Genomic DNA, 12,198 nt, shown 5'->3' with positions numbered 1-12,198 from the left:
AAGACTGTTATGCTGGTATCAGATAACTTTAATTTTCTGTTTGCCACTATATTATGTGCCTTCCCTCCTCTATCATGTTTTGAGGTTTTTTTTTCCTGAAAATTCTTTCTCCTTGCATTTGTAGAGTTAGTGAGCAGCTTTGTTCTGCTGCTTTATTTCATGCTTCTCCATGCTGTCCTAGAGTAGGTCCTTGCCCCCCATGCCCCTTTCTTCTTTCATGGTTCTTCTTGCTGGAAATGTACAAGGGCCAAAACTGATGATTCTTCTGGTTTGTGATCTTAGTGTGGCTTTTGGTGTTTAAATTCTGCCCTTTCACTGGTTTGAATCAGTAAACCAAATCCAACTGAATTGAGGGCATTCTCTGCCTGGTGGCCAGTCTGAATTGTGATAAATGGTAGCCAGATTACAAGTGTAAAAACAAAACTAATGTATGTTGAATAGACTGTAAATACACTGAAAAGTATTAATGGGCAATGCTTTACATACGAAAATCACATAGACTGGAAAAATTGGCTGATGGATTTTAAAGCCCATGTTTCTGTGTGTGTCTATAAATAAACACACGCACATCCTTTTATAGTGTTTTTTCCGGAAATAGATGGTAAGGATATTTATCTACATCATTTAGGAATTAAATGGAATTGTTATTTATGTTGATGAGTCCCATAGAAGGTTTTAATTGTGTGGTTGCGTTTTGAAGCCCGTGAGAAACACATGCATGTAAGTACCGGGTATATTACATTCATTTGTGCTTGGAATTCTGTGCGAATGATTTAGTATCTGTGAAAAACATTTAAGTTAGTATTCCAAGCTTTTCAAAATATAAATGTGGAGTTTAGTTTCCTAAATTTTTTTAGGATTTGATATGGCAATTAAATGTTCAATAAAAAAGTATAGCTGTCTGAATTCATAGATACACTTTAAATTGGTTACCAGAGTCCTTGGATAGTCACTTGCAATTAATACAACTAGGTAGATTGTGTTCATATAATTATTTATAATCTTAATTGTGATTCTTGTTGCATTGGAGGTATATATGAGTCTGTGTATATGTGGTGTATGCTGATCACCTGTTCAAGTGTAGGTGTTTGTAAGGAGCACAGTCTACTTCATCTTGGTGCCAGTCTGGTTTTAGTGGTTTTTTTTTTTTTTTCCATTTCTGGAAGGATTCTGTGAGATACATTGTCTACACAGATCACAGGGGTGTTTGCGTGTCTCATGTATGAGTCTGACTTCCTCAAAGGTGCCTGTCAGTGGGGGCTACAGCTGCTGAGTTATGTCTTTATACTTTCTGTAGCAAATACTGTAGAGAACATCTGGTATCTAACAGCCATCCTGAAGTTTTTCTAGTAGTTACTACTGCAGCTTAACAACCCTGTTGGGCTTCCCTGATCCTTTTTAAAGCTGGGAGTTTGTTGTGGGTGTGGATGTTCTAGGTTTGTTTTTTCTTTGCCTTTTAGGTTTTTGAAGTGGCAGTTGGTCTTTTGTCAGAAAACACTTAGTAATACATCTCTATTTTTTTTTTAAGTCATTTTATCTTTTCACTGCTACTGTGACTTGTGGTCAAACAATATTGCTTACTTTTAAGATGTTCATCCTGGGATTCTGTAGTGACCAGCAGAGGTGGTCATGTTGCCATACGTATTGTGTGCCCTCACATAAGTTTTTTTTGTTTCCCCACTAAGAAAGTCTTGAGCTTTTTCTGTCTTGCATGATCCAGACATGCTGTTGACGTGGAACAACTGCTGTGGAAAATACTTTTCTCGGGTCTGTTATACATGGCCAGCAGGGCCATGAAGTTGAGATGGTATCTCAGGTCTTCTGTTCATGAGAGGGTATGTTACAAAAGCTGTGCTGTAACATACCATTCTCTGGCTACAGGGAGTATTATTTTCCTCCTGAAGATCAGAGAGGGGTTTCCACAGAGCTGGGCATTGTATAAACATTTTGAAGTGCCTTTGATCCTAAAGAAAGGCAATTTATTCTGATTCTGACTTTGAGTGCTCAGTATTAAAGATCTGTGGAAGTTGTTGCACTGCGATTTTGCATGTAAACCAAGAAGGCATGTGTTAAAATCCCTTACAAGTTACCTGAACACTTGTGGTGTGCTGAAGGCTAGACTTTGGCAGCAGGATCAAGTGGCCAAGTAGCATTACTTGCATAGGGGGTGGTTCCTTCTGATCTTACTGAAGAATTATGAAGAAGTATCCTTTACCCTCTTGAAAAAAGAGCTGATTAAAAGGTATTGACACGTTATTCAGAACATCACTAAAAAGGAAACAAGAACATTAAAAGCACTATTGTTGTGGAGAATTAACTTGTTCAGCAGCAGAACTACTTCAGAAAAGGAGCCTGTATTGCTGGCAAAATTACTTCAGTAAAGGAGCCTGTATTGCTGGCAGCGTCAAGTTTCTCAGTCATAATCTTCAGAGATGGAGTGTACAGTAGGCATGAGTATTGATCTGAAGTGTTTGTGTCCCCTGTTAGATTGATTTGCTTCTGCCAGGCAAATAGTCTTTGGACTGCATCACTTTAGAGACTGTGCTCTCTGCTGGAGACTTTTCTATTAAATGTGTTGCATTCACATTTTTGAATGCTTGGATCTCATAAACAAAAGTTAGAGACACTTAAAGCTGCACACATGGATCATTCTGTTTCAGCCTTGAGTTTAGGAAGCAGAGCAGAGATACCTGTCGCTAGTGAAATATTGGAGCACTGGTTCCCAGGCGCTGCAGTAAGAGCAGGCTACAGTCTTGCATTCTGTTGCTTTCTGCCTTAGTCACCCAGAAGCTGGATCACTTTGAAAACAGTGTCTAAAAGCTGGCAAGGCTAAAGAGGCTGGTGGTTAACTTGAACCTGCTCACTGAGTTGGGAAATCACTCTTTTAGAAGAAGCCTTACTGAAAATTGTTAGGTTTTGTGTTTGGGATTGTAGACATTGCTGTATATGAAAAGCTGTGGGTATCCAGAATATAGTCAAATGCCTTGCATTCTCTTGTAAACTAGACATTTAGGTCATGTGATGCAAATAGTGCATTGCTATTCAGTAACTTCTGCTGTGGGAATTCCATAGAAATAACATTTTTCCCAGTCAACTTGAATGCCTTTTTTGGACCTCCTAATCTGCTTTTTAAAAGCAGTTTTTCATGCTTGGGAATCTAGCAGGGTAGTGAGCTATGCTTCCATTTCCCAAATATATAATGTTGGTTGATGGATCTATACTTCTTCAGCCTGGAGAAGAGAAGGTTTTGGGGTGACTTAGCTGGGACCTTCCAGTATCTGAAAGGAGACTACAAGAAAGATGGAGAGGGACTTTTTACAAGAGCATGTAATGACAGATCAAGGGGGAATTGATTAAAACTGAAAGAGAATAGGTTTAGATTAGATATTAGGAAGAAATTCTTTACTGTAAAGGTGGTAAGGCACTGGAATGGGTTGCCCAGAGAAGTTGTGGATGCCCCATCCCTGGAAGTGTTCAAGGCCAGATTGGATGGGGCTTTGAACCTGCTCTAGGTGAAGGTGTCCCTGCCCATGTCAGAGGGTTTAGAACTAGATGAGGTCCCTTCCAGCCCAAACCATTCTGTGATTCTATATTGTTTTGTCATGTTGTCGTTAAGGTGTTACACCTAACACCAGATTTTAGACAGCCCTTTTCCAGAAAGAAACAGGAGGGAGCTCCTCAACCCTTGTGGCAATTCCTTGTAGCAATGTAGAAGGACTTACCCATGGCTTTTACGCCATCACTGGCTGTTTAGATGTTATTTAACCGTTGTAGCTGTAGTATTCTCGACACTGCTCTGTGTTACTGTTTTCACTTTTTTGAAATGCTTCTTTCACATTAAAGGATAAACTTGGTGATAAAAAATACTGAAATTTGTAATGGCCGCTTCCAGTTATCATTGGAATTTAATAGTCTTGGCCCATCTGTGGCTGCACTGTTGAGATCCTAGTTGAAAAGCAATGGCATTGAGAGTAACAGGTGCTTATAACCCATCCTAAACTTAGTTGAAGGAGGAAATACTAAAAGGAAAAGCCTCTTTAGGCTGGGAAATGTGACTGTGGATGGGGGAAGAGTCAATACTTTTTGAAACACGCAAGCACTTCCAGAGAATTCAAGACTTTGTAGTCTGACCAGATTTTCTCATTGGGTTTCAATTCAGCTGGAGTAAAACTTTGCTCCAAAACAGTGTATTTCTGGGCTTGTGGATCTGTTACACTTTGCATCCCATGCAAGGATGGTCACATTTTTAACTGCACAGTAAACTGTGTGTACCCCAACTGGCATGTGACATTTTGGTGGAAGCTAATTTTAACAATAATGGGCAGACAAATATAAATGCATAGCAAGTTTTCTAGCTTTTATTCAATGGCTAGCAAAAAATCCTTATTAATTATTTTCTGTCTGTCTTCTGCTACCAAGTAGCGAGTGCATATATAGACCTTATATCTGGTTTATAATTTCTACAGTTCTGATGGTAGGAGTTTCACACTTAAGTTCTTTGGGGCTAAAATAAAAGGCTGTTGTAGTAGTAATCAAGGGCATAATGATTCATATTCTCATAGTGTCTAATCATGCCATGTTTAAGTAAAACCAATCTTGAACTTCTTTTCAGAAAGTGAAACATCTTTGGGTCTGGTGCATCAAATACTAAATCACACTGATGGCTCTAAGTCTCTCCAATCTTCTGAATTCACTGGTGAGAACTTGCTGTACAGTAGAAAATCTTTAACCAGGGAGTGTAAGCCAGATAACATCTCTCATAAGACAGAGATTTTAAAATGTGATGTTCTGGATTACTTAGCATTGTGATCGATGTTTGCTTTGCATGCACTTTGGCATTAGTAACCACTGATTGTTGTCTCATACAACAGGGATGCAATGCTCTCATGTATTTCTCTTAAGAAGACCTTGTGACATGATACATCATCTTTCCACACACATTAGCAGTTCTGTAGTTTATTGAATTTTTGAAAAAGTTTGGAAGCTTTAGTTAAGTGACCTTTCTTCTATTACCTGATCAAAACTCCCTTTTTAATGGTTATCACCTCCACTGAAAGGATTAGGAAATCTAGTATTCTATAAATGGATTAAGAGAGGTTCTTTGAACCTAATGTAGTCTTAATGCTTCAGTTTTCCCACTGAAATATCATTTCTGCTCTTGAGAACAAATACTTAACTTGTTATGAAACAGCTTTTAAGCGACTGCAATTTAAAGATCTGATTCTTAAGATTTAACCAGAGTGAAACACTTGCTGAAAGGTTTAATTATGCTGTTTGAGTCTCTCAGTATCAATTTTTTTAAAAACTTCATTAAAGAAAAAAAAAATCTTAGCTAGATAGGTCAGTGTGTTTACTCCACAAAGCTTGCTCAGTTTGCCTGGCAAATCTAGTGAGCATCTTCTGTTCAGGAAATGAAAAGGAACGCCAGTAGAGCGACCAGGAGCTTACACATGTTTTCTGGGGTATGCTCCCTCACTTTTTAGGAAACTGGTTATTGTGGTCAACTTCTTTAAAGTCTGTGTTTTCCTACTTAAGGGTAGAAGAGTAACAACAAGTGAGTGATCTCACAGTAAAGCTTGCAGCAGTAGCTGGGAGGGGAGGCTGTGGCTGTTTATCATAAAAAGACCCATCTGTTCTTACAGATTGCACAGCCAGCCCCCCCCCACAGACACTTGTCACTGGTTTTGGCCACTTTTGGGAAGGACTTGAGTTTTTGGAGAAGCTAGATGTAAGCTACAGAACTGTAAGGCTAGTACATGTTAAATGCTGTGGTACAACCAGTGAGCTCTGTTAGAATAGTTTTATATTGCAGTATAAAACTGTGAACTATGCGTCTTTGAAAAGTCCATTGGCAAGTATCACTGTTACTGTGTGCTCCAAAAAGCAATACCTGAGTATCACCATCCCACAGAATTTGGTTGATGTGTAAACAGAATCATGCAATTGGAAAATGATACTCAGTGGCTTAGTTTGAGAAAAAAATAGATATATAATTATCCCAAAGAGTACAAATACTCATATAAATGAATGTAGGAAAATGCATTCATAGTGCAGTGTGCAATAACTCAGTTTTTGATAAAACAAGATTCATAGCTGTCACTAAGGAGATACTGAGCAGTCATTTATCCTGTCAGTCAGTATCAGTAATGTACAGTGTTTCTTTTCTTCTACCTTCCTTCCATTCCTTTTCGCAGTCCGTAAGCCAGAAGACATTTCCTTGCTGCCAAAGTACAGCACCAATACATTGCAGAATATTTGTTTGTGTTGTCCCGAGCTGTTAAATGAACAGGATAACAGCATGACACCATGTACTGACTTTAGATCTGAAGGTTGTCTCAACTGAAATATTACCCCTTGATACAGTGTGCTGCAAAAAAATAAGGAGCATTCGTATAGCCAAGTCTCTTGGTAAAGAGCTGCCCATCTTCTGATAACCATCTTGAGATATGAATAATTCCAGGCGGAGTTGTGCCTTAAAGGTTCCTCATTTAAGGTTAGAAAAGGAGTTGGGCTAGGTTAACTTAAGAGTCAAGTGACTTGCGTAAATTACTGAAAGTGTCTTGGAAAGTATGTAGAAGTTTTGTGGCAAGGTACAGCTGTTAACTGAGAAAGACAGTTGAGATATTATGAAATGATAATGTTCTTATTTATTGTGTATTAGTAGTGTTGTTTGAGATTTCCCTCTTTACCCATCACTGTGTAGTGAATGAAACTGGGTGTTTTGTCACTGTTTAATTTGGTAAATCTTGTACTATTAAATAGTCATTACTGAGTGACAAAACCATGACCTCTGAGGTCTGAGCATGCAGTTTGAGAAGAGTCTGTAAGCACTGCATCCCTGTTTAGGGCTGCTGAAGCAAGGACCTGAATTAAAATCTCATGTGTCATCTTTAACCATTGAATGTTATGTTTTGTCCCTGTTTAGAACGTCAACCTGTTGTTCATCTTTCTGTTGCTTACGTTTTTTAAAGCCTTGGAGGTCTCCAGTAATGTCAGGAATCTGTAACTTTGTGTAGTGTTGTGTAGCAGTACTCTCCTGAGTTGCGAGAAATGCGGTTACTGATTTAAGTGTTCAGAAAAGCTCTGGGCTTCCTGCTCGCCTGCACAATTTTTTCCAGGCCGATAAAGAGCGGTGTATGACAAAAAGGGAATGACATTCATTTTTGCTACTACTTCTACATGTACCATTTTTCTTTTGACATGCATGAAAGGTTATCAGCTGTGTCCTTTCTCCTTTCTAGAACAAAAATGAGAAGAGAGTAAAATTTTTGGAAGAAGGTTCTTGGGGATACTCACTGGTTTTTTTTAGATAAAGTGATGTTAGCAAGATGCTGAGTTTGGTACCCATCCAGTTGCATCAATGCTGCATTGCAGACAAGCAGAAAGTGTTCTCTGCAAGCCATGTAACACATTAATAGCAGCTACATTTTTATGCAGCAAAGCATTCTGTTCGAATTGGTTCTTTAAAAAAAAGACAGCTGAGCTTAGACTTTCTCTTTGAGAAACTCAGGACCGTGCCTGCAGATGTAGAGGCACAGTCAGTCAGGACACCCATGACTTCGCTGTGCTGAGCATATGTGTGATTTCCCCAGTTCCAGTCACAGTTGGGTGCCACAGGAAATGAATATGTAAGATTAAATAGGTGAACGTACTTTCATGTGAAGTACATACAGATGGGTTTTTTTCATGCATGGAAATGATAGTTTTCAGAAGCAACTTATGTATCACAATTAATATGCTTATCTTTTCAACTGAAATGTAATATAAGCTGTAGTCTGAGAGCAGGAGGGGAAGAAACCCAGTGGTCATGTTAACAAAATACATGGTGGCTTTTAACAGAAGAGGAATAAAGCATGCTGTCCTAGTTTACAGGTCTTGAGAAGAAGTTTTGATTTGGATAGTTCACGGTAATAGTAATGCTTTCATTAAAACCTTCATTGTAGTGTTAGCATGGAGAGGGAAGACCTGGCTTATGTAACTACAATCTATAGCCCATTCTGGTACATTAGCATGTCTGTCTATGGAATGGAAAAGGAATATCAATCAGATTATTTTAGGTGGCTGTAGCTTGCAGCAACCCTTCATGAGCAGTGGTGTGTTTCTAACCTGGATGCAACTGACTCAGGATTTCACAGTAAAGCTCTGATAGTGTTGTAAGTAGTATTTTGAAGTGTCTGTTTTAATAAGGGAAACAGCAAAAACGTTGCTGAGTGTTTAACCTAAATTGAAAAAAACTGAAATTAGTTGTTCTTGAGCATATTTTCCAGGTAGTATTTTTAAGTGGAGGAGAAGCAGTTGGAATATAGATGAAGGTGATGGTGGTAGTAGGGTTCTTCTGTCACTTGTTTCCTTTGACAGCTGTATAACTTTCCAGACTGGTGGGAAGCATACAACTCCTAAGGGTTACAGGCTGCTTAAAAATAAATGAACTGATGGTACAATTTCAAAAATACAGCTTTTCTAATTGTCACTTTTGGAAAGAAGGGAGAATGCTTCCAGCCGTTCGTTATTTAGCATAGTCTTTCCTAAACAAACATAGCTTGTCTGCATAGGCTTCATTTGCTGTTGTTCCAAAAGAAAGCAGTATTTTGGAGGTGGTTAAACCAACACAGGTGACTGAGTTTACTTCAACTGTTTTATACCTAGAATCTTAAATATATTTAGGACTTAAAAACTGAAGTGAACTTGCTTAAATAGGTACAAGTGAGGTGATTATGATGGTGGAAGCCTTAATCGTAGTCAAAGATGGTGGTACAACATCCTTTTTTGCCCTTCATCATTCTGTGTGTTGTCTTTATTTATGTAACTTATACAATCTACTCCTAAGCAATATATTTACAGTGTTATACTACAGAATAAAATACCTTGTTGATGGAATCATAGAATATATGGAGTTGGAAGGCACCCATCAGTATCATCAAGTCCCTGCTGTCTCTGTGCAGGTCACCCCGATAAATCACACCATGAGTAAATAAATGGAACTTTCAATATCATTCGCACTATGTTGGCTAAACATATGCTGATTCTAAATTTTAGGGTTTGGAAAAACAATAGATTATGTATCTCTCAGTACCAGAACAGTATATGCATTTTCCTCCCTCTGTTACTGCTGCTCAGCTTTCTCATGTTGATCTTTGTGTGCTAAAGCTTTCTTGCTCTAACTTATGTTGGATGGCAGCTTAAAAAAAAAAAATCTAAAGGAGTTGTAAATTTTATTTTTTGTATAAATTAAACAGTCATCTCCTTGAGTATTTATTCAATGAATTCTAATTTGTTTGGTTTGGGGTTTTTTTTAGAAAGGACATTTATGAGTGAGGTTACTACTTTTAAGCTATTCCTGTAGGAATATTTATAAATTCTTGCAGTGATATTTAACTGTAGAAGTATTTAGAAGTAATTTGTTGCTTATGGCAGTATAAATAAGTGCTACATCCCTACTTGCTCAAAGATGTTACTTACAAAAAAAGGTAACCTGAATGTAACAGCTGAGTAAAATTTTATAGCTTCAAATTTTCAGATAGGAAAATGCTGGTAATAATTCCAGTGCAATTTCTAATACATACTAGAAGTAGTTTGAACAATATTTAAACACCAAAAAAAGACAAGCACACCAGGAAGGTGCATGCTCAGCAGTGTTTGCTCTGATGTTTCCAAATATTGCAGCCACTTACACTGACTTATTCAAGATTTACATAAGATATAATTGGTCTTCAGAATCCTGCTGTATCTATAAGTAGGACATTATCATAATTTTGATGCAAACATTATTTTCTGCAGGCAAGCAAGCCTGAAGGAGTAGACTAACAAAAGATTCTTTAAAATTTCAATTTGTGAACAGGATTTAAGTGTGGTAGTGATTTGTTGCCGAGCAGTAGTGAACTTCCCCGAAAGCATGACTTCCACTGCATTCTTGAAGTACAAGTACTATTTACAGCACATATTTGGGAACATTTGTACAATCTGAACGTAAAACGGAAGGAAAATCTGAAAGGTGTATCCTTTGCAAGGGCATTCACACTCTAACCTTGATTCAGTTTGTAAATTGAAATCTGAGGCTTCGTTTTGTTTTGGAAATGTAAACTAAAAATCCTTGCACTGAAGTTAGTTAATGAAATAGTGATTCTGCTGCACCATTGGGCATCCCCTTGTCAATCTGTACAATTAACGCTGTGTCAGTTTTATACCTGTGGGCTAAATGGATAAAATTCTGCCTGACTTGTGGTGCACTGAGTTGCCTCTCAAAGATTTTAAAGAGAAGGGTATAGTTCTGTGAAATTCGGTATTGATGGAGTTACTTGTATGTGTGTAGTTACAAACAAAAAAACCCCTGTACAGCCATAGTCTGCACAGTTGTGAGCATGCCAAACCTAATGTTTTCAACTAAAACATAAATCTTAGTTGTAGGCCCTTGCTGCTTTCAGAGTGCTGTCAGTGAGGGTTGCATTGCAGTTGCCAAGTTTGGCATATAAACCTATTTCACTAATAATGCAGGTACTGTAGTTTCACAAGGTAAAACCAGTGATGCCATTTCTACCTAATCATTCTTTTTAATCTGTTTTTAAAGTGGGCTTGATTGCATTTTGGTTCCTTTCTCCCCCTCCCTTTTTAGTATCTTGAGCTAAATTCAGTTAAAGCCTATATACTAAACAAACAGAGAAGGTGTAGTTTGAACAAAAATTTCTAGGAGGATGGCAGCCTTTTTGACATAAAGGTGCATTAAGGCTCTTAGGAACTTGCTGTGGTAGTTTTTTTGGGGGGTTTTAGGTTTATAAAGTAGATGTGTTTATATACACAACTCCTACATATTTTGATATAGTATTTTCTCATTTTATATTTTGTTCAGCATTTACAGCCGAACAATACCAGCAACATCAACAGCAACTGGCACTAATGCAGAAACAGCAGCTTGCACAAATTCATCAACAGCAAGCAAATAGTAATTCCTCTGCCAACACATCACAGGTGAGGGATTTGTCTGTGCTATGATTTATCCCTCATTGTTTCCCACCAGGGTTCATCTCTAATTGTCAACTGTTGCCATAGAACCTTGAAACTAACCAACAGGAAAGTGGCTTTCGCCTGAATCTACATCATAGCCATTCTGTAAAGTGTTTAGAAGGGACACTGCAGGTGAGTGTGGCAGGCATTGCCTCTGCTCCCTCTTAACAAAAAAAAAAAGATGGGTCAGTCAATTAATGAAATTTTCAAAGCCTTAGAAATATGAATTGCAGAAATCTCCAGCCATATCATTATCCTCTTGTCAGTGGGGGATTTTCTGAGCAGAATTTTAGTTAATTAAAGCTAACTCATACATATGTCCTCCCATACAGCTGTGGAAGTGTCTAATACTCATAAATGTGTAGTGAGATTACAGTGGTGACAGACATACGAAAAGGTTCAAAGTTGCTTGCAATCTGAACCTCCAAGTCTCTGAATTGGGTTTGGAGTTTTGTGAAAACAGGTTGATCTGTGAAACAGTGTTGTTACATAGAACTTCGGAAATGAGCTTCTTTGTGTTTTGAATAGTTGTGGGGAATATCATCTTGGTTGTTTTAATAGAGCTGAAAGTGCATGGTAGTACAAAAAATCACAGTTGAGATTTTTAGCTAGCTTTACCAAATGCTGACAGTTTGATCTGAGAGAATGGCTGGTCCACAGTTCTGATTTACATGTATTGATGTTTGTTTTACTAGGTTTTGTGTAGCTTTAAAATTGGGAGAGTACTGACAGTTTGGAAGCCTCAATCACATATATTTGCCACCATTGTTGTTTTTAGGGTTTTGTTTCCAAGACACTGGATTCTGTTAGTGCTCAATTTGCTGCTTCAGCTTTGGTTACATCAGAACAGCTGATGGGATTCAAAATGAAGGATGATGTGGTGCTTGGAATTGGGGTGAATGGCATTCTTCAGGCCTCAGGTATGCAACTGTTTGACAGAATTTGATTGCATCTTGATTTTTACAGTGAAGACGTGTCTGTTCAGAGTTGAGTATTTTCTGAAAAACGAGCTTACTGATTTTTTTTTTTTTTCTGTTGCAGGAGTGTACAAGGGCTTACACCTCAGTAGTACTACACCTACTGCACTTGTCCATACAAGTTCATCGTCAACAGCAGGTTCAGCCTTGTTACAGCCTTCAAATATAACGCAGACTTCGAGTTCCCACAGTGCACTGAGTCACCAAGTAACTGCTGCCAATT

The 12,198-nt window shown here is 38.1% G+C and overlaps 1 protein-coding gene across 11 annotated transcripts in view; it reads left to right on the top strand.

Annotated features, from left to right (window-relative positions):
- The window catches only part of EPC1 (enhancer of polycomb homolog 1), a 65,412-nt gene that overhangs the window by 50,712 nt on the left and 2,502 nt on the right, over positions 1 to 12,198 (top strand). For 4 of the 11 annotated variants that reach the window (XM_042044525.1, XM_042044526.1, XM_042044520.1 and 1 more), the window contains 5 exons: positions 4,613 to 4,696; positions 10,844 to 10,962; positions 11,044 to 11,130; positions 11,777 to 11,918; positions 12,040 to 12,198. The exon at positions 12,040 to 12,198 is cut by the window's right edge and continues 208 nt beyond it. In XM_042044525.1, the coding sequence (XP_041900459.1) occupies positions 4,613 to 4,696; positions 10,844 to 10,962; positions 11,044 to 11,130; positions 11,777 to 11,918; positions 12,040 to 12,198 (591 nt within the window). The other 7 variants (XM_042044521.1, XM_042044522.1, XM_042044524.1 and 4 more) reach the window with 7 other exon arrangements.

This window comes from Corvus kubaryi, unplaced genomic scaffold, assembly GCF_017639235.1.
Source record: "Corvus kubaryi isolate FWS band 111438036 unplaced genomic scaffold, C.kubaryi_AGA036_p1.0 37398, whole genome shotgun sequence".
Classification (NCBI taxonomy): domain Eukaryota; kingdom Metazoa; phylum Chordata; class Aves; order Passeriformes; family Corvidae; genus Corvus; species Corvus kubaryi.
The sequence above is the reverse complement of the archived record's forward strand: the minus strand, read 5'-3'. Positions and strand labels throughout refer to the sequence as shown.